The sequence below is a fragment of the Mobula hypostoma genome, chromosome 1, assembly GCF_963921235.1.
Source record: "Mobula hypostoma chromosome 1, sMobHyp1.1, whole genome shotgun sequence".
Taxonomy (NCBI): domain Eukaryota; kingdom Metazoa; phylum Chordata; class Chondrichthyes; order Myliobatiformes; family Myliobatidae; genus Mobula; species Mobula hypostoma.
The window spans coordinates 254,452,968-254,475,605 of NC_086097.1; the positions used below are offsets into that span (position 1 = coordinate 254,452,968).

At 46.4% G+C, this 22,638-nt stretch overlaps 1 protein-coding gene across 2 annotated transcripts in view; it reads right to left on the minus strand.

The window, feature by feature from the left end:
• LOC134356477 (CDK5 and ABL1 enzyme substrate 1-like) overlaps positions 1-22,638 on the minus strand; it is a 213,411-nt gene that overhangs the window by 52,745 nt on the left and 138,028 nt on the right. For both annotated transcript variants that reach the window (XM_063067438.1, XM_063067435.1), the window contains one exon: positions 2,158-2,314. In XM_063067438.1, coding sequence (XP_062923508.1) covers positions 2,158-2,314 — 157 coding nt within the window. The remainder of the gene's footprint in view (positions 1-2,157; positions 2,315-22,638) is intronic.

The following is a 22,638-nucleotide window of genomic DNA, read 5'->3' on the forward strand; positions in this document are numbered from 1 at the left end:
AACACCCAATCTAAGATAGCCTTTCCCCAAGTATGCTCAAGCACAAGCTGCTCTAAAATCCATCTTGCAGGCATTCAAGAAATTCCTTCTCTTGCGATCTGACAGCAATCTGATTTTGCCAATCCCCTTACATATTGAAGTCCCCCATTACAATTATGTTATTACCCAACAAAGGGAATTACAGATAATGGAATTTGTGGCTTTGTGGCAAAGTTTATGGATGATACTAAGATAGTTGGAGGGGCAGGTAGTGCTGAGGAAGCAATGTGTTTCCAGCAGGACTTAGACAAATTGGAAGAATGGGCAAAAACATGGCAGATGGAATACAGTGTTGGGAAATATATGATAATGCATTTTGGTAAAAGGAACAATAATGCTGACTATTATCTAAATGGGGAGAAAACTCAAACATCAGAGGGACTAAGGAGTCCTAGGCCAAGTCATTGGGTATTTAAGGCAGAGATAGATAGGTTCTTGATTAGCCAGGACATCAAAGGGTATGGGGAGAAGGCAGGGGAGTGGGGATGACTGGAAGAATTGGATCAGCCCATGATTGAATGGCAGAGCAGACTCAATGGGCCGAATGGCCTGCTTCTGCTCCTACATCTTATGGTCTTATAGTCCTCGTCCAAACTCCCAGCAGGTTAATTTACAGGTTGAGTCTGTGATAAAGAAGCCAAATGCAGTGTTGGCATTTATTTCAAGGGGAATAGAACATAAAAGCAGGGAGATAATGCTGAGGCTTTGTAAGACAATAATTAGGCCACACTTGGAGTATTGTCAACAGTTTTGGGCCTTATATCTTAGAAAGGATGTGTTGTCATTGGAGAGAGTCCACAGGAGGTTCATGACGATGATTCTGGGAATGAAGTGGTTAACCTATGAGGAGTGTTTGGTAGCTTTGGGCCTGTACTCACTAGAATTTAGAAGAATATGGGGGGGGGGGGATCTCATTGAAACCTACCGAATGTTGAAGGGCCTAGATAGGGTGGATGGGGAGAGAATATTTTCTCTGGTGGGGGTATCCAGAACTAGAGAGCACAACCTCAAAACTGAGGGGTGACCCTTTAGAACAGAGGTAAGGGAGAATTTTTATAGCCAGAGAGAGTTAATCTGTTGAATGCTCTGACACAGACTGCGGTAGAGGCCAAGTCCATAAGGCAGAATTTGATCTTTTCCTGATCGGTTAGGCCATCAAAGGATATGGCGAGAAAGCAGTTGTATGGTTTTGAGTGAGATCCAGGATCAGCCACGATGGAATGGCAGAGCAGACTCGATGGGCTGAATGGCCTACTTCTGCTCTTATGTCTTATGGTCTTATTACGTGCCTTTCCAGCTCCCTTTGCAATCTCAACCCCACATCTTGGCTATTATTTGGATGCCTATATATGATTCCCATAATGGTTTTTTCACCATTGCAGTTTCCTAACTGCACCCACAAAGATTCAACGTTCTCTGACCCTATGTCATCTCTTTCAAAAGAAGTAATTCCATCCCTTACCAGCAGAACCACACCACCGCCTATGCCTTGCTGCCTGTCCTTTTGATACCAAGTATATCCTTTGATGTTAAACTCCCATCTATGGCCTTCTTTCAGCCACAACTCAGTGATGCCCACAACATCATACCGACCAACCTATAATTGCCCCACAAGTTCGTCCGCCTTATTCTGAATGCTACACTCATTTAAAAAAAACACCTTCAGTCGTGCATTCTTTGCCCTTTGGAATTTTGCCTCTGTGGTACAATTTAACTCTTTGCTCTGTCTGCATTCGTACCCAGTCATTGGCTTGTCCTTCCTTACATTCATGTTACACCCATCATCTACTTGTAAACCTGCTGGCTCATCCTCAGCTCTATCATACTGGCTCCCATCCCCTGCCATATTAGTTTAAAGCACTCCCAACAGCTCTAGCAAACCTGCCTGCAAGCCTTCCTGGAATCATTCTTGTGAACCTCTCTGGACCTCCTTACCTCAACATGTCACCCCTTTGTTATGGTCTCCCGTCTGCCAGCTGTAATTTACATGGCAAAGGCAAGTACGAATTAGAACTTTATGTGGACTATGCGTGCCGGTCTCTCGAACTCTGCAGTAGGAAAGTCCAACATACAGTAAGCTTAAACTTCACGTATGATCATCTTACACCCATTACATACCTGTTTCGATGCTTCCCTGGGAACTGCTGGCCCTCCCAAGAGGAGTGTTACGATGGCTAGTGTTGCGAAACTGGGATAAAGATGCTGTGGAATCTATTGTGTTCCTCCGTCCACCAAGCACGTTAGTTGGATAAAGAAACTGTGTGTAGGAAACGGTCTGGGAAGGAAATGATTAAAAGTGTTATCAGTGAAAATGTATCCTGAAACACCTTCTTGTCCCTGATCTCCATAGAGCCGACATTCCATGAGACTGATCCTGATAGAGCTGAGGTTGTACATGACTGACAATAACCCCCATGTCTCTGATCCTTATAGAGTTGATGTTGAAGAAGACAGACAATAACCTCCTTGTCCCTGATCCCCAATAGAGCAAAAGTCGTACAAAGGGGACAACCACCCTTTTGACCCTGATCCCGATAGAGCCCAGGTTGTACAAGGGGGACAATAACCTCCTTGTCCCTGATCCTCATCAAGTTGAGGTTGTACAAGTTGGACAATAACCTCCTTATCTCTGATCCGGATAGAGTTGAGGTTGTACAAGTTGGGCAATAACTTCTTGTCTCTGATCCCGATAGACCCGAGGTTGTACAAGTTGGACAATAACCCCCTTGTCTCTGATCCTGATAGAGTTGAAGTTGTACAAGTTGGACAATAACTTCCTTGTCCCTGATCCTGAACAAGTCGAGGGTGTACAAGGGAGACAATAACATTCCTGCCTCTGATCCCATTAGAGCCGAGGTTGTAGAAGACGGTCAATAACCTCTTGTCCCTGAGCCCGACAGAGCTGAGGTTGCACAAGGGAGACAATAATCTCCTTGTTTCTGATTCCCAATACAGAACTTGGGATTATTGACCTTGCAATGGAGAAAGTTGGGATATGGAGGGGTTGGTTTCAAAGAGATGAATAGTGCATAGACCTGGAACATGAGGAGAAAGCGCATCCACTGGAAGCATGATGTTGACGGACGTAAATACACCTGTTCTCATTCTTCCCCTTCGCTGACGATTGGTCTTCAAACTGAATCCCTAAATCTATTTCTCTTTCCATAGATGCTGCCTGACTCAATGAGGATTTTCATATTTTCTGTCCATGTTTATGATTTCCAACATCTATAGTTATTTCCTTTATGTTAGAAATAAACTTTTTGTTATAAAGCAACACACATTAAAGTTGCTGGTGAACGCAGCAGGCCAGGCAGCATCTCTAGGAAGAGGTACAGTCGACGTTTCAGGCCGAGACCCTTCGTCAGGACTAACTGAAGGAAGAGTTAGTAAGAGATTTGAAAGCGGGAGGGGGAGGGGAGATCCAAAATGATAGGAGGAGACAGGAGGGGGAGGGATGGAGCCAAGAGCTGGACAGCTGATTGGCAAGAGGGATATGAGAGGATCATGGGACAGGAGGCCCGGGGAGAAAGAAAAGGGGGAGGGGGGGAACCAGAGGATGGAGAAGGGGTATATTCAGAGGGACAGTGGGAGAAAAAGGAGAGAGAGAGAAAGAATGTGTGTATAAAAATAAATAAGGGATGGGGTACAAGGGGGAGGTGGGGCATTCGTGGAAGTTAGAGAAGTCAATGTTCATGCCATCAGGTTGGAGGTTACCCAGACGGAATATAAGGTGTTGTTCCTCCAACCTGAGTGTGGCTTCATCTTTACAGTAGAGGAGGCCGTGGATAGACATGTCAGAATGGGAATGGGACGTGGAATTCAAATGTGTGGCCACTGGGAGATCCTGCTTTCTCTGGCGGACAGAGCGTAGGTGTTCAGCAAAATGATCTCCCAGTCTGCATCGGGTCTCGCCAAATTACTTATCCTTGTAAGCGGAGAGGGACGAATGGACAAAGGAGTCACGGAGGGAGCGATCCCTGTGGAAAGCAGAAAGTGGGGGGGAGGGGGGAAGATGCATTTCCATTCGTCCCCCTCCACTGATCTCCCTCCCGGTACTTATCCTTGCAAGCGGAACAAGTGCCACACCTGCTCCTACACCTCCCCCCTCACCATCATTCAGGGCCCCAAACACTCCTTCCAGGTGAGGCAACACTTCACCTGTGGTTTCAGCCCAAAACGTCAACTGTACTCTTTTCCATAGATGCTGCCTGGCCTGCTGAGTTCCTCCAGCATTTTGTGTGTGTTGCTCTTGAAGCTTATTGTATAGTTTTGAGGGGATGATGGTATTTAGTGCCAAGTTGCAGCCGATGAAGAGCATGCTGATGTTTGCATCTTTGCTGCCCAGATGTCTTGGGATTGACGGAAGAGCCAGTCGCTCTGGTGAGCAAACTGAAGCAGATCCAAGTCACTTCACATTCAGGAGTTGCTACGTTTCAACACCAGCCTCTCAAAGCACTTCATCACAGTGGATGTGAGTGCAAGTGGTCGACAGTTACTGAGGCAGATCACTACATTCATTTTAAGCACTGGTATAATTGAAGTAGGTGGGCATCTCAGATTGGCAAAGTGAGAGGTTAATGATCTCAGTGAAGGCGCCAGCCGGTTGGTCAGCACAGTTCTTTAGTTCGGTTCGGTGCCCCGTCTGGGGCCTATGTGCTTCGTGGGTTCACCCTGCTGAAGGCTGCTCACACGTCAGCCCCAGAGATTTAAATTACACCTTTAGCCAAAGAGTGGTGAATCTGTGGAATACTTTGCCAGACAGCAGTGGAGACCAAGTCTTTATGTACAGTATACTTAAGGCAGTAGGTGACAGATTCTTGATTGGTCAGGGCACAAAGGGAGAAGGCAGGAGCTTGGGGCTGAGAGGAAAATTGCACCAGTCATGATGAAATGGCAGAACAGACTCGATGGGCCGAATGGCCCAATTCAGCTCCTACAGCTTATGGTCTTATAATCATAGGGGGCTGTGGGAGTGTGTGATGGTTTCTCCATGCTTAGATGATCAACGTGAGCACAGAGGGCATTCAGCTCATCTGGAAGTGAAGACCTGCTGTCGCCAATGTAGCTTGACCAAGCTTCATAAAAGGTGATAGTTTTCAAGCCCTGCTACAGCAGTCTTTCATCCTTTGTTGACTCAAATTTAGTTCAGAATGGCCATTTTCCCCATGAGATGACTTTCCAGAAATCATAACACCACAGAATATAAGATGTAAGAACAGAATTGGGCTAGTTGAACCATTAAGTCGGCTCCACCATTTCATCATGGCTGATCCATTTTACCTCTCGGCCATCCCCCCGCGTCCCTTCATGACCTGACCTATCAAAGATCTATCAACCTCTGCCTTAAGTTAACGTAAAGACTTGGCCTCCACAGCCGCCTGTGGCAAAAAATTCCACAGATTCACCACTCTCTGACTAAAGAAATTCCTCCTTATCTCCATTCTAAAAGGATGCCCCTCTATTCTGAGGCTGTGTCCTCTGGTCTTAGACTCTCCCATCATTGGAAACATCCTTTCCACAGATACTCTATCGAGGCACTTCACCATTTGATAGGTTTCAATCAGGTCACCCCTCATTCTTCTGAATTCCAGGGCATACAGGCCCAGTAACATCAAATGCTCTTCATATGACGAACTATTCAATCCTGGAATCATTTTAGTGAACTTCCTTTGAAACCTCTCCAGTTTCAGCACATTCTTTCTAAGATAAGGGCCCAAAACTGCTCACTATACTCCAAGTGAGACTTCACCAGTGCTTTATAAAGTCTCAACATTACATCTTTGCTTTTATATTCTAGTCCTCTTACAATGAATGCTAACATTACATTTGCCTCCCTCACCACAGACTCAATCCGTGCACTAACCTTTAGGGAATCCTGCACAAGGACTCTCAAGTCCCTTTGCAGCTCAGATTTTTGTATTTTCTCTCCATTTAGAAAATTGTCAACCTTTTCTTTTTTTCTACCAAAGTGCATGATCATATACTTCCTGATGCTATATTCCATCTGCCACCTCTTTGCCCATGCTCCAGACCTGTCCAAGTCCTTCTGTAGCCTCTCTATTTCCTCAGAACTTCCACCTAGTTTATCATGAGCCTCCAAATATTCTGAAACCATATCCTTAACAATTGACTCCAACATCTTCCCAACCACTGAGGTCAAACTAATTTCCTTTCCTCTGCCTCTCTCTCTTCTTCCCTTCTTGAAGAGTGGACTGACATATACAAATTCCAGTATTCCAGAACCATTCCAGAATCTAGTGATTCTTGAAATATCATCTCTAATCTCTTCTGCCAGCTCTTTCAGAACCCTTTGGTGTACGCCATCTAGTCCAGGTGACTTATCTACCTTCAGACCTTTCAGTTTCCCAAGAACCTCCTCCCTGGTAATAATAATTTCACACACTTCAGGACCCCTGACACCTGGAACTTCCACCATATTGCTAGTGACTTTCACAGTGAACACTGATGCAAAATACTTATTCAGTTCATTCGCCATTTCCTTGTCCCCCATTACTACCTCTCCAGCATCGTTTTCCAGTGGTCCAATATCCACTGTCACCTCTGTTTTAAATTTTATGTATCTGAAGAAACATTTGGTATCCTCTATAATATTAATGGTGAGCTTACTTTCCTATTTCATCTTTCTCTTAATGACTTTTTTAGTTGCGCAATATTGGATTTTAAAAGCTCCCAATCCTCCAACTTCCCACTAATTTGTTGCTCTAGTATATGCTCTCTCTTTATTTTAGCTTTGACTTCTCTTGTTAGCCATGGTTGTGTCATCTTGCCTTTAGAACACTTCTTCCTCTTTGGGATGCATATGTGTATATTCTGCCTTCTGAACTGCTTCCAGAAATTCCAGCCATCGCTGCTCTGCCATCATCCCTGCCAGTGTTCTTTTCCAATCAATTCAGGCCAACTCCTCGCTCACGCCTCTGTAATTCCCTCTATGAGACCATAAGACCATAGGATATAGGAGCAGAATTAGGCCAGTTAGGCCATTGAGTCTGCTCCGCTATTTCATCACGATTGATCCAATTTTCCTCTCAGTCCCAACCTCCTTCTTTCTCCCCATATCCCTTCATGACCTGAGCAATCAAGATACTGTCAACCTCTGCCTTAAATATACACACTGACTTGGCCTCCACAGCTGCCTGTGGCAAAGAATTACAAATAGTCACCACTCTCTGGCTAAAGAAATTCCTCCTCATCTCTGTTCTTTATTCCACTTTAATACGTTCTTTTGCCTTAAGCTCTCTAATCAATTTTGGTTCATTGCACAACACACAATCCAGAATAGCAGAATAGGCATTCTATAAGGTGCCACATAAAACACTTGTCCATAAGATAAGGAAGCACAGAGTTGGGGGTGATGTATAAGGACAGACAGAGGATTGGTTAACTAACAGAAAGCAGAGAGTTGGGATACATGGGTGTTACTCTGGTTGGCAATCAGTGGTGAGCGGTGTGCCACAGGGGTCGGTGCTGGGCCCACAACTGTTCACGATATACATTAACAATCTGCAAGAGGGGACCTTGTGTAGTGTGTCTAAGTTTGCTGATGATACTAAATTGAGTGGGAAAGTAAATTGTATAGAAGATATGAAGAGTCTGCAGAGAAATATAGATAGGTTAAGTGGGCAAGGGTCTGGCATATGGAGTACAATGTTGGTAAATGTGGGGTCATCCAATTTGGAAGGAAAAATAGAAGATCAGATTATTATTTAAAAGGTAAAAACTTGCAGCACGCTGCTGTGCAGAGGGACTTGGGAGTGCTTGTGCATGAATCACAAAAGGTTGGTTTGCAGGTGCAGCAGGCTATCAAGAAGTCAAAAGGAATGTTGGCCTTCATTGCTAGAGGGATTGAATTTAAGAGCAGGGAGGTCATGCTGCAACTGTACAGGGTATTGGTGAGGCCACACCTGGAGTACTGTGTGCAGTTCGGGTCTCCTTACTTGAGGAAGGATATATTGCCTTTGGAGGTGGTGCAGAGGAGGTTCACCAGGTTGATTCCAGAGATGAGGAGATTCGACTATGAGGAGAGATTGAGTCACCTGGGACTGTACCCTCTGGAATTCAGAAGAATGTGAGATCTTATAGAAACATGTAAAATTATGAAAAGGATAGATAAGATAGAGGCAGGAAAGTTGTTTCCACTGGCAAGTGGGACTAGAACTAGGGGATATAGCCTCAAGATTTGGGGGAGTAGATTTAGGATGGAGATGAAGAGGAACTGCTTTTCCCAGAGGGTGATGAATCTGTGGAATTCTCTGCCCAATGAAGCAGTGGAGGATACCTCAGTGAATATATTTAAGATAAGGTTGGACAGATTTTTTGCATAGTAAGGGAATTAAGGGTTATGGGAAAAGGCAGGTAGGTGGAGATGAGTCCATGGTCAGATCAGCTATGATCTTATTGAATGGTGGAGCAGGCTTGATGGGCCAGATGGCTGACTCCTGCTCCTATTTGTTATGTTCTTATGTTTTCTTGTCCCTAGTGGGCTCAACAAAGCTAACTCATAGGCATTCTAGAAAATCCCCCTCTTGGGATCCAGCACCGACCTGATTTTTCCCAATCTACCTGCAAATTGAAATCCCCCACGACTATAGTAACATTAGTCACACCTGGACCCCTTTGAATTTTCTTGGTCACCAGACTTCAATACTTCTGATCTGGCCCTCAGCAGATTGCGGATCTCATTGTTTATCCAGGACTTCATGTTGGGTAAGTTTCTGAATGACTTCGTGGGGACAAACTTGTCTACAACTGTTTTAATAAAGTCCATGACAGCCATAGTATACTCATTCAGATCCACAGATTAGTCCTTCAACACAGCACAATTTATCAACTTGAAGCAACTCCATAGGCATTCCTCTGCCTCCGGCAAACACTTGTTTGTTGTGATAACCACTGGAGCTTTGCTCTTTAGCCTCTGCCTGGATGCAAGTGGGAGGCCAGCCAAGGGATCAGATTTACCAAAATTTGGTCTGGGCATGGAATAGTGGGCATTCCTTAGCTTAGTATAACAGTGGTCTCACGTGTTGGGACCTCTGGTGCTACAGGTTATATGCTGATGGTAACTGGGCAGAGTTTTCTTCAAACAAGCCTGGTTAAAGTCTCCAACTATGATTTGAACTGCATCAGGGTGGATCGTTTCTTGTTTGGGGACAGTGGCATGCAGTATCTTAAGTGGTTGATTATATTCAACTGCTGGTGGTAAGTAAACCGTGGTCAGGATATGGAGGAGAACTCCCTCGGTAAACAAAATGTGTGGCATTTGACCGTGAGGTGTTCCAGGTCAGGGGAGCACGAGTTCTGCAGTACTACCACACCGGAGTATCACAGGCTTATCATGAAACACACACACCTCCACCTTTTTTTAAGAGAAGAACGAGGCTAAATACAGTGTCTTCAGGTTGGCAGGTTCTTGGTTAGTCAGGGCATCAATGGTTATAGGGAGAAGGCTGGAGAATGGCATTGAGAGGGATACTAAATCAGCCATTACGAAATGGTGGAGCAAACTCGATGGGCCAGGTGGCCTAATTCTGCTCCTATACATGAAAACATCTGCAGGAGCTGGAAATCCAAAGCACCACACACAAAATGCTGAAGGAACTCAGCAGGTGCACTTGACCATAAGACCATTCAGCCCATCGAGGCTGCTCCACCATTCCATCATGGCTGATCCCGGAACCCACTCAATCGCACACACCTACCTTTTCGCCATATCCTTTGATGCCTTGACCAATCAGGAAACTATCAACTTCCAGTAAGCGTCTAGACAAATAGAACATAGAACATAGAATAGTACAGCACAGTACCCAGGCCCTTCGGCCCACGATGTCGTGCCGACCCTTAAATCCTGCCTCCCATATAACCCCCCCACCTTAATTTCCTCCATATACCTGTCTAGTAGTCTCTTAAATTTCACTAATGTATCTGCCTCCACCACTGACTCAGGCAGTGCATTCCACGCGCCAACCTCTCTCTGAGTAAAAAACCTTCCTCTAATATCCCCCTTGAACTTCCCACCCCTAACCTTCAAACCATGTCCCCTTGTATTGAGCAGTGGTGCCCTGGGGAAGAGGAGCTGGCTATCCACTCTATCTATTCCTCTTAATATCTTGTATACCTCTATCATGTCTCCTCTCATCCTCCTTCTCTCCAAAGAGTAAAGCCCCAGCTCCCTTAATCTCTGATCATAATCCATACTCTCTAAACCAGGCAGCATCCTGGTAAATCTCCTCTGTACCCTTTCCAATGTTTCCACATCCTTCCTATAGTGAGGTGACCAGAACTGGACACAGTACTCCAAGTGTGGCCTAACCAGAGTTTTATAGAGCTGCATCATTATCTCGTGACTCTTAAACTCTATCCCTCGACTTATGAAAGCTAACAGGGTAGTTAAGCTTTCTTAACTACCCTACCTACCTGTGAGGCAACTTTCAGGGATCTGTGGACATGTACACCCAGATCCCTCTGCTCCTCCACACTACCAAGTATCCTGCCATTTACTTTGTACTCTGCCTTGGAGTTTGTCCTTCCAAAGTGTACCACCTCACACTTCTCCAGCTTGAACTCCATCTGCCATTTCTCAGCCCACTTCTGCATCCTATCAACGTCTCTCTGCAATCTTCAACAATTCTCTACACTATTCATAACACCACCAACCTTTGTGTCGTTTGCAAACTTGCCAACCCACCCTTCTACCCCTACGTCCAGGTCGTTAATAAAAATCACGAAAAGTAGAGGTCCCAGAACCGATCCTTGTGGGACACCACTAGTCACAACCCTCAATCCGAATGTACTCCCTCCACCACGACCCTCTGCTTTCTGCAGGCAAGCCAATTCTGAATCCACCTGGCCAAACTTCCCTGGATCCCATGCCTTCTGACTTCTTGAATAAGCCTACCGTGTGGAACCTTGTCAAATGCCTTACTAAAATCCATGTAGATCACATCCACTGCACTACCCTCATCTATATGCCTGGTCACCTCCTCAAGGAACTCTATCAGGCTTGTTAGACACGATCTGCCCTTCATAAAGCCATGCTGTCTGTCCCTGATCAGACCATGATTCTCTAAATGCCCATACATCCTACCTCTAAGAATCTTTTCCAACAGCTTTCCCACCACAGACGTAAGGCTCACTGGTATATAATTACCCGGACTATCCCTACTACCTCTTTTGAACAAGGGGACAACATTCGCCTCCCTCCAATCCTCCGGAACCATCATAGGATCATACAACAAAGATCCTACCCAGAGGCTCAGCAATCTCTTCCCTCGCCTCGTGGAGCAGCCTGGGGAATATTCCATCAGGCCCTGGAGACTTATCCGTACTAATGCATTTTAACAACTCCAACACCTCCTCTCCCTTAATATCAACATGCTCCAGAACATCAATCTCACTCATATTGGTCCTCACCATCGTCAAGTTCCCTTTCACTGGGGAATACCGAAGAGAAGTATTCATTGAGGACCTCGCTCACTTCCACACCCTCCAGGCACATCTTCCCACCCTTATCTCTAATCATTCCTACCTTCACTCCTGTCATCCTTTTGTTCTTCACATAATTGAAGAATGCTTTGGGGTTTTCCTTCACCCTGCTCACCAAGGCCTTCTCATGCCCCCTTCTTGCTCTTCTCAGCCCCTTCTTAAGCTCCTTTCTTTCTACCTCAATAGACCCATCTGATCCTTGCTTCCTAAACCTCAAGTATGCTGCCTTCTTCCACCTGATTAGTTCTAGCCTTATAGCCTCATAATTTGGCCTTCCCCAATTCAAAATTTCCCTGTCCTCTCTGATTCTACCCTTTTCCATGACGATGTTAAAGGCCAAGGAGCGGTGGTCACTGTCCCCCAGATGCTCACCCACTGAGAGATCTGTGACCTGACCCGGTTCGTTACCCAGTACTAGATCTAGTATGGCATTCCCCCTAGTCGGCCTGTCCACATACTGTGACAGGAATCCATCCTGGACACACTTAATAAACTCTGTCCCATCTAAACCCTCGGAACTAATCAGGTGCCAATCAATATCAGGGAAGTTAAAGTCACCCATGATAACAACCCTGTTATTTTTGCACCTTTCCAAAATCTGCCTCCCAATCTGCTCCTCTGTATCTCTGCTGCTACCAGGGGGCCTATAGAGTAACTGCTCCCTTCCTATTCCTGACTTCCACCCATACCGACTCAAAAGAGGATCTTGCTACATTACCCACCCTTTCTGTAGCTGTAATAGTATCTCTAACCAGTAATGCCACCCCTCCTCCCCTTCCCCCCCTCTTTATCCCTTTTAAAGCACTGAAATCCAGGAATATTGAGAATCCATTCCTGCCCTGGTGCCAGCCAAGTCTCTGTAATGGCCACTACATCATAATTCCATGTATGTATCCAAGCTCTCAGTTCATCACCTTTGTTCCTGATGCTTCTTGCATTGAGGTACACACACTTCAGCCCTTCTGCCTTATTGTCTTTACACCGTTTATTCTGCTTCTCTTTCCTCAAAGCCTCTCTGTATGTTAGCTCTAGCTTTACTCCAGGCACTTCTTTCACTGCTCTGTCACTCTTGGTCCCACCCCCCTTGCAAATTAGTTTAAACCCTCCCGAACCATGCTAGCACACCAAACTACAAGGATATTGCTCCCCCTCGAGTTCAGGTGCAACCCACCCAATCTGTACAGATCCCACCTTGCCCAGAAGAGATCCCAATTATCCAAAAATCTAAAACCCTGCCCTCTGCACCAACTCCTCAGCCATGCTTTCAGCTGCCATCTCCTCCAATTCTTACCATCACTGTCACGTAGCACTGGCAGCAATCCTGAGAACGCCACCCTTGAGGTCCTGTTCTTCAGCCTTCTGCCTAGTTCCCGAAACTCACACTTCAGGACCTCATCCCTCTTCCTGCCTATGTCGTTGGTGCCAACATGTATCACGACTTCTGGGTGCTTTCCCTTTCGTACCAGGATGTCGTGCACCTGGTCAGAGACATCCCGGACCCTGGCACTCGGGAGGCAACAAACCATGCGGGTGTCCTTCTCACGCCCACAAAATCTCCTGTCTGCTCCCCTGACTATAGAGTCTCCAATGACAACAGCTCTCCTCTTCTCCGTCCCACCCTTCTGCACCACAGGGTCAGACTCAGTGGCGGAGGCCCTGCCACCGTGGATCAAGCCGGTTGGTCGTCCCCGCCAACAGTATCCAGGACGGTAAACTTATTCTTCAGGGGAATGGCTACAGGGGTGCTCTGCACTACCTGTCTGCTCACCTTCGCTTTCCCCCCTCTGACTGAATGAATAAATAGTTGACATTTCTAGCCAAGACCCAGGTCTCGGATTTTGTGTGTGTTAATTCTCTGCTGGGTCTGATGGACATATTTTCTGTCATTGAATGCAGTGGCTGGAAATGGGAGTAGATTGAATAATAGCAATCAAAAGGGAATTAGAGCCGCATTTGAACAGGAGAAAGTGCATTTCCATGGAGGAACTGTGATTAACTCGATTAGTCTTTCAGAGAATTGACAGTCATCTTGACCTGAAAGGTCTCTATTTATGCCATGTGAATCTATTATTAGTCACCCTGGTCTAGGCAAAATAACTGAAGACAATGCCTTACCTTAACCTTTTGGTATGCGTTCCTCAGCCAACAAAAATGAAAACAGACTAAAACTTCATTGCTTTTGTAACCATTTGTGGAAGCATCACACTGAACAATTTAACTGATGTGTCTGCCCACAAAGCGACTGCAGATACCAGTCAGCCATGGGCTGTAAACTACCTTGAGATGTTTCAGGGTTTAAAAGCCAGTTATACCATGGAGTCCTTCATAGAGCATTGAACATCACAGCACAGTACAGGCCCTTTGGTCTACAGTGTTGTGTCAGCCTCTTAAATACTCGCACGTCAATCTAACCCTTCCCTCCCACATAACTCTCCAGTTTACTATCATCCAATCAAAGAGTCTCTGAAATCCCCCTGGTGTATCCGCCTCTACCAGCACACCAGGCAGGGCGCTATATGCACCCACCACTCTCTGTGTAAAAACCCTACCTCTAACATCACCCCTAGACTTTCCTCCAATCACATTCAAATTATGCCCCAAGGTATTAGCCTTTTTTCCCCAGGGACAAAGTTGCTTGCTGTCCACTCTATCCATGGAACATCCAGACAGCAACGATGCACACTTCAGGGTGCTATTTATTGATTACAGCTTGGCACTTAATACCATCATCCCCTCAAAACTAATCAATAAGCTCCAAGACCTTGGCCTCAATTCCTCCTTGTGCAATGGAATCCTGAATTTCCTCACTTGAAGACCCCAGTCATTTCGGTCAACAACATCTCCTCCATAATCTCCATCAGCACAAATGCACAACAGGGATGTGTACTTAGCCCCCTACTCTACTCGCTTTACACCTATGACTGTGTGGCTAAGCACAGCTCCAACACCATATACAGGTTTGCTGATGACACCACTGTTGTGGGCCGTATCAAAGGCGGTGATGAATAGGCAGACGGGAGGGATATTGAAAGTTTCACTGAGTGGTGTCATAACAACAACCTCTCACTCAACGTTAACAAGTCCAAAATCGTAGACTTCAGGAGGAGGAAACCCAAGGTCCATGAACCACTCCTCACCAGAGGTGGAGAGGGTGAGCAACTATAAATTCCAGGGTGTTACTATCTCAGAGGACCTTTCCTGGACACAGCACATAAATGTAGAAACATAGAAAACCTACATCACAATACAGGCCCTTCGGCCCACAAACATGTCCATACCTTAGAAATTACTAGGGTTACCTACAGCCCTCTATTTTTCTGAGCTCCATGTACCTATCCAAAAGTCTCTTAAAAGACCCTATCCTATCCGCCTCCACCACCGTTGCTGGCAGCCCATTCCACGCACTCACCACTCTGAGTAGAAACATAGAAACATAGAAAATAGGTGCAGTAGGCCATTCGGCCCTTCGAGCCTGCACCGCCATTTATTATGATTATGGCTGATCATCCAACTCAGAACCCCGCCCCAGACTTCCCTCCATACCCCCTGATCCCCGTAGCCACAAGGGCCATTTCTAACTCCCTCTTAAATATAGCCAATGAACTGGCCTCAACTGTTTCCTGTGGCAGAGAATTCCACAGATTCACCACTCTCTGTGTGAAGAAGTTTTTCCTAATCTCGGTCCTAAAAGGCTTCCCCTCTATCCTCAAACTGTGACCCCTCGTTCTGGACTTCCCCAACATCGGGAACAATCTTCCTGCATCTAGCCTGTCCAATCCCTTTAGGATTTTATACGTTTCAATCAGATCCCCCCTCAATCTTCTAAATTCCAACGAGTACAAGCCCAGTTCATCCAGTCTTTCTTCATATGAAAGTCCTGCCATCCCAGGAATCAATCTGGTGAACCTTCTTTGTACTCCCTCTATGGCAAGGATGTCTTTCCTCAGATTAGGGGACCAAAACTGCACACAATACTCCAGGTGTGGTCTCACCAAGGCCTTGTACAACTGCAGTAGTACCTCCCTGCTCCTGTACTCGAAACCTCTCGCTATAAATGCCAGCATACCATTCGCCTTTTTCACCGCCTGCTGTACCTGCATGCCCACTTTCAATGACTGGTGTATAATGACACCCAGGTCTCGTTGCACCTCCCCTTTTCCTAATCGGCCACCATTCTGATAATAATCTGTTTTCCTATTTTTGCCACCAAAGTGGATAACTTCACATTTATCCACATTAAATTGCATCTGTCATGAATTTGCCCACTCACCCAACCTATCCAAGTCACCCTGCATCCTCTTCACAGCTAACACTGCCACCCAGCTTCGTGTCATCCGCAAACTTGGAGATGCTGCATTTAATTCCCTCATCCAAGTCATTAATATATATTGTAAACAACTGGGGTCCCAGCACTGAGCCTTGCGGTACCCCACTAGTCACAGCCTGCCATTCTGAAAAGGTCCCGTTTATTCCCACTCTTTGCTTCCTGTCTGCTAATTAATTCTCCACCCACACCAATACCTTACCCCCAATACCGTGTGCTTTAAGTTTGCACACTAATCTCCTGTGTGGGACCTTGTCAAAAGCCTTTTGAAAATCCAAATATACCACATCCACTGGTTCTCCCCTATCCACTCTACTAGTTACATCCTCAAAAAATTCTATGAGATTCGTCAGACATGATTTTCCTTTCACAAATCCATGCTGACTTTCTCCAATGATTTCACCGCTTTCCAAATGTGCTGTTATCACATCCTTGATAACTGACTCCAGCAGTTTCCCCACCACTGACGTTAGGCTAACCGGTCTATAATTCCCCGGTTTCTCTCTCGCTCCTTTTTTAAAAAGTGGGGTTACATTAGCCACCCTCCAATCCTCAGGAACTAGTCCAGAATTTAACAAGTTTTGAAAAATTATCACTAATGCATCCACTATTTCTTGGGCTACTTCCTTAAGCACTCTAGGATGCAGACCATCTGGCCCTGGGGATTTATCTGCCTTCAATCCCTTCAATTTAACCTAACACCACTTCCCTACTAACATGTATTTCACTCAGTTCCTCCATCTCACTGGACCCTCTGTCCCCTACTATTTCTGGAAGATTATTTATGTCCTCCTTAGTGAAGACAGAACCAAAGTAATTATTCAATTGGCCTGCCATGTCCTTGCTCCCCATAATCAATTCACCTGTTTCTGTCTGCAGGGGACCTACATTTGTCTTTACCAGTCTTTTCCTTTTTACATATCTATAAAAGCTTTTACAGTCCGTTTTTATGTTCCCTGCCAGTTTTCTCTCATAATCTTTTCTCCCCTTCCTAATTAAGCCCTTTGTCCTCCTCTGCTGAACTCTGAATTTCTCCCAGTTGTTACGTACCCCGTAACTGGGTTGCCAAACCAGCAGAAATGGATCACTCAGTTGGAGTCTGGAGTACTAGAACTAAGAAAGTTTTATTAAAGAAACAAGCAACACATTAATCGAAAGGATAATAAATGCAGCGATGATAAACGCACATGTGCACAGAATTAAGATAACAGCATCAATCAAGCTCTATCGTTGTCTAGGGGTAAATGACCAATTTCAAAATGACTCAAAGTTCAGTCCAGTTTAGTAGTTCAGTTCGCAGTAATCGTTGCCATGGCGGTGGACAATGTGGGGGAAGAGAGAGATAGAATAGGAACAACTCATCATTCAGAACGGCTTCACTCACAGACCAGCAAGATGGCTCACAAACAGCTTTTTGGGCGGGTCCTTGGTGATGTCACCTGAGGTCACCGACTGTGACCCCTCCTCCAGATGCGGTCGATCCTCTGCAGTGAACCCGGCACCCAGGCAAGGGCGGACACACACCGGGTTCCCGCTGATCGTACCTTTCCACCCTTGTCGTTGTCTGGGACTTCTCACCCACTCGTGAGAAGCGCACCGCTTCCAGGGTCTCGTTACCTCGGGTGGCGTGTGTGTCTGTCTTAGCGAACCTGTCCCTTTTTATCCCCCTGCTGGGGTATCGCCTGTCCATCACTTCAAACAGTTCAGGGTTCAAAGGGGGGAGCCGCTCCAGACAGCTCTTCCTCCCACATCCCTTCATTACACATCTCCAGACGCTGCTCCATTGTTCCTTATCTCTCCTTCCCCTGAGGGCAGGTGGCAGACCAACTGCTGATGCCACTGATGCTAGCCCAGGCCAGCAAACATCTTAATTTTATGTGTATTCTCGTAACACTTCCCCCCTTTAAGGATTTTTACCGGGAGGTAAAAATTACAAACATGACTACATTATCTGATACATACACAATATACATCTTTAACAGTTATTTAGCTAATACAGAGAATTTGAAGCTGTCAACACCTTGACAGACAGTCATCACATTTTCTGTTCCTTTTACACGTGTTATTAATAATCCCTTAGACCAGGCTCCAACTCAGCAAACTTCATAGTGGCCAAAAACACTGATGAATTGCGACCAATGTAACCTCTCATTTGGTTTTGTCCCGGACCACAATAACAAGGGTCGTCCCATTCCGACTCAATTTTGTCTCGCAAGGGCTTAGTAGGAGGGGGACGGGTATTGACCGCAGAGTTATTGCAAAACTTCCTGCAGTACCCCACCATCTCCAAAAGCCTTCTGAGGGCCCTCTTGTCTGTCGGGGTTGGGAGGTCAGCGATAGCCTGCACTGTAGCTTGCATCGCTGCCAGCTGCCCCTGTGTCACCACAATTCCCAGGTAAGTGACATTCGTGTGGCCGAATTCATTTTTTCCAAGGCTCACTATCACGCTGGCTTCAGACAGCCGTATTAAATTGCCAATACACACCTCTGTGTTCATCAGCCCTTTAGTCACTGAATTACTCGAAAAATATGGGTGTTGTTTGCTTGGCTGCCCTATTGTAACAGACATAACCCAACGTCCCAGTTCTTTGCATTTCCTCGGGACAATCAAACACATGGGTGCGAGTCGTTTAATTACTCCTTCGGGGATTAAGGGAGAGACCTTATCAGTAGACCTGGCCAAAACAATAGCCTTCTCCCATCTGACCGATCCCATCCTAATCTTTTCAAAATGGTTTTTTCCTCTTATCAAGGGGCCCCTAGCTTCATTGATTTCCACGCTAACACCGACTAGGTTTGTTAGCATATCAAAAGCCGGTGACCGTCTCAGTTCGCGTCGGTCATGATCAATAACATTTTTCCCCCTGGGCAGCCGGTAACTCTCTTTCATGATTCCACCAACTGTTTCCTCCAGCACCGCAAAATGTCCACCGGGGGGTACCTCGTGGGCCATGTTAAAAACCTCATCCCCATAACTCTTTTGCACCACCCCCCACTCCTCATCTGCGGATGCTGTACTTGATTTCCCTTTCTTCCTTAGCACTTCCTCGTCCGCACAATAGCTTGTCAAGGCTGTGTCAGAGAGAGCGGTCTCTGCCAAAACCATCAGCCCCTCGTCTCGCTCCTGCGTCTGCACAAATTCTTTCCTGGCTACTGCTACGTCCGTCCCAGCTCCCTCACTACCTCTTATCTCACTACACCCTGTCTCATACAAGGTTGGCAGAAATGTTTCAGCCAAATTCACCATCGCGGGCGGGGCCTCCATGCTGGCAGGCTGACCCGTCAATCTCACGACTGGGAACACGATTCCTCCGGCGATGTCATTACCGAGCAAGACTTCCACGTCTTTCATCGGTAATTCGGACCTCACCCCGATCGTGACTAGTCCAGAGACCAGGTTGCTCTGTATATGTATCTGGTGCAAAGGGACTGACTCTGTCCCTTCCCCAACACCTTTGACCTCTACCTCCCCAGTCTGGGTCTCTGAGCTAAACTCTAATACACTCTTCAGTATTAGTGACTGACACGCTCCCGTGTCTCTCCAGATCCGCACTGGAACTGGTTTTAACCTCTTTTTCACTGACACCAGTCCGGCCGAGATAAACCTCTCGCGCCCTTCCTGGACTTTTTCAGACCTGTCCTTCCCTAGCGGTTCGCTTAACAGCTCAATACAGCCATTCAAAATTTCCGCTTTTCCTTTCCCCGTCTCCTTCCTTGGGGCAAAGCACCTGGACGCAAAGTGTCCGACTTTCCCACAATTATAACAGACGACCCCAGGAGACTTCCTACCAGACTGCTCCCGGTCTACCTTATCCTTTTCACTAGTCCCCGGCTTACTTTCTGACTTTTCCGGTGGACTCTCCCCGCCGTCCTGACTACCCTTCTGGTAGCCTTTACTCGGGGCAACCTTCATTTTATGCGTCAACGCATACTCATCCGCTAACTTAGCAGTTGCGGCTAACGTGGCTGCCTCTTTCTCATCGAGGTAGGGTCTCATACCCTCAGGGACACAACCTTTAAACTGCTCAATCAGAACCAGTTGCAGCAGTCTGTCATAATCCCCCTCTACCCCTTTCGAGGCGCACCAATGCTCACAATATGTTTGCATCTCGCGAGCAAACTCCAAATACGTGCGGTCCCACCGCTTCCTCGCATTCCGGAACCTCTGCCGGTATGCCTCCGGGACCAACTCATAAATCCTGAGGATGGCCTCTTTCACCACCTCATACCTCTGGGCATCTTCCGCGGATAAAGCGGAGTAAGCTTGTTGGGCTTTCCCTTTCAGTACACTCTGAAGTAAGACAACCCACTTATCCCTCGGCCATTCCTGACTTATGGCCACTTTTTCGAAATGGAGAAAGTACCGATCCACATCGGTATCGTCAAATGGGGGAACCAGCCTAACCTCCTGGGTCGCCCGGAACCCTCCACCTTGGTTCGGCACGAGCCCCTGCTCGGCCCTTATCTTTAACTTCTCCAGCTCAAATTCCCTTTCCCTCTGTTTCTCCTCTCTCTCCAACTGTCTGTCCCTCTCTCTCTCTTCTCTCTCCAACTGTCTGTCCCTCTCTCTCTCTTCTCTCTCCAACTGTCTTTCTCTCTCTTGCCTTTCTACCTCTTTCTCTCTCTCCCGCCTTTCTAACTCTCTCTCTTTCTCCTGCCTTTCTAACTCTCTCTCTTTCTCCTGCCTTTCTAACTGCCGTACCCGGAACTCGTGCTCGAGTCTCAGTTTTTCAAGCTGTACCTGTACCGCGTCTCCAGCAGGTTTTTCAATAGACACCTCCCCCAGCTCACCTTGGGGAAACACACCTTTAGATACATAGTGCTCTACAATAGCTCTGTGTATCTCCTCTCTCCTCATTGTCGACTTCACCTTAGCAAGATTCACCCGTTTTGCCACAGCTATCAATTCCGATTTCCTGGCATCCTCTAATGCCTCCAAGGTCGGCGCCTTTATAAATTCCTCAACCTCCATTTCTGCTGTTTGTCTTTTCTTTCTTTCGGGAATTTTAACCCAATCAATTTACTCCGTCCCAAATTTAGCGTTCAAAATCGCGGACGAGAACCCCACTTATGTTACGTACCCCGTAACTGGGTTGCCAAACCAGCAGAAATGGATCACTCAGTTGGAGTCTGGAGTACTAGAACTAAGAAAGTTTTATTAAAGAAACAAGCAACACATTAATCGAAAGGATAATAAATGCAGCGATGATAAACGCATGTGCACAGAATTAAGATAACAGCATCAATCAAGCTCTATCGTTGTCTAGGGGTAAATGACCAATTTCAAAATGACTCAAAGTTCAGTCCAGTTTAGTAGTTCAGTTCGCAGTAATCGTTGCCATGGCGGTGGACAATGTGGGGGAAGAGAGAGATAGAATAGGAACAACTCATCATTCAGAACGGCTTCACTCACAGACCAGCAAGATGGCTCACAAACAGCTTTTTGGGCGGGTCCTTGGTGATGTCACCTGAGGTCACCGACTGTGACCCCTCCTCCAGATGCGGTCGATCCTCTGCAGTGAACCCGGCACCCAGGCAAGGGCGGACACACACCGGGTTCCCGCTGATCGTACCTTTCCACCCTTGTCGTTGTCTGGGACTTCTCACCCACTCGTGAGAAGCGCACCGCTTCCAGGGTCTCGTTACCTCGGGTGGCGTGTGTGTCTGTCTTAGCGAACCTGTCCCTTTTTATCCCCCTGCTGGGGTATCGCCTGTCCATCACTTCAAACAGTTCAGGGTTCAAAGGGGGGAGCCGCTCCAGACAGCTCTTCCTCCCACATCCCTTCATTACACATCTCCAGACGCTGCTCCATTGTTCCTTATCTCTCCTTCCCCTGAGGGCAGGTGGCAGACCAACTGCTGATGCCACTGATGCTAGCCCAGGCCAGCAAACATCTTAATTTTATGTGTATTCTCGTAACACAGTCCTCAGGTGAGCCACTTTCTCTGGCTAATTTGTATGCTTCTTCTTTGGAATTGATACTATCCCTAATTTCTCTTCTCAGCCACGGGTGCACTACCTTCCTTGATTTATTCTTTTGCCAAACTGGGATGAACAATTGTTGTAGTTCATCCATGCAACCTTTAAATGCTTGCCATTGCATATCCACCGTCAATCCTTTAAGTGTCATTTGCCAGTCTATCTTAGCTAATTCACGTCTCATACCTTCAAAGTTACCCCTCTTTAAGTTCAGAACCTTTGTTTCTGAATTAACTATGTCACTCTCCATCGTAATGAAGAATTCCACCATATTATGGTCACTCTTACCCAAGGGGCCTCTCACGACAAGATCGCTAATTAACCCTTCCTCATTGCTCAAAACCCAGTCCAGAATAGCCTGCTCTCTAGTTGGTTCCTCGACATGATGGTTCAAAAAACCATCCCACATACATTCCAAGAAATCCTCTTCCTCAGCACCTTTACCAATTTGGTTCACCCAATCTACATGTAGATTGAAGTCACCCATTATAACTGCTGTTCCTTTATTGCACACATTTCTAATTTCCTGTTTAATACCATCTCCGACCTCACTACTACTGTTAGGTGGCCTGTACACAACTCCCACCAGCGTCTTCTGCCCTTTAGTGTTACGCAGCTCTACCCATATCGATTCCACATCTTCCCGGCTTATGTCCTTCCTTTCTATTGCGTTAATCTCTTCTTTAACCAGCAACGCCACCCCACCTCTCCTTCCTTCATGTCTATCCCTCCTGAATATTGAATATCCCTGAACATTGAGCTCCCATCCCTGGTCACCCTGGAGCCATGTCTC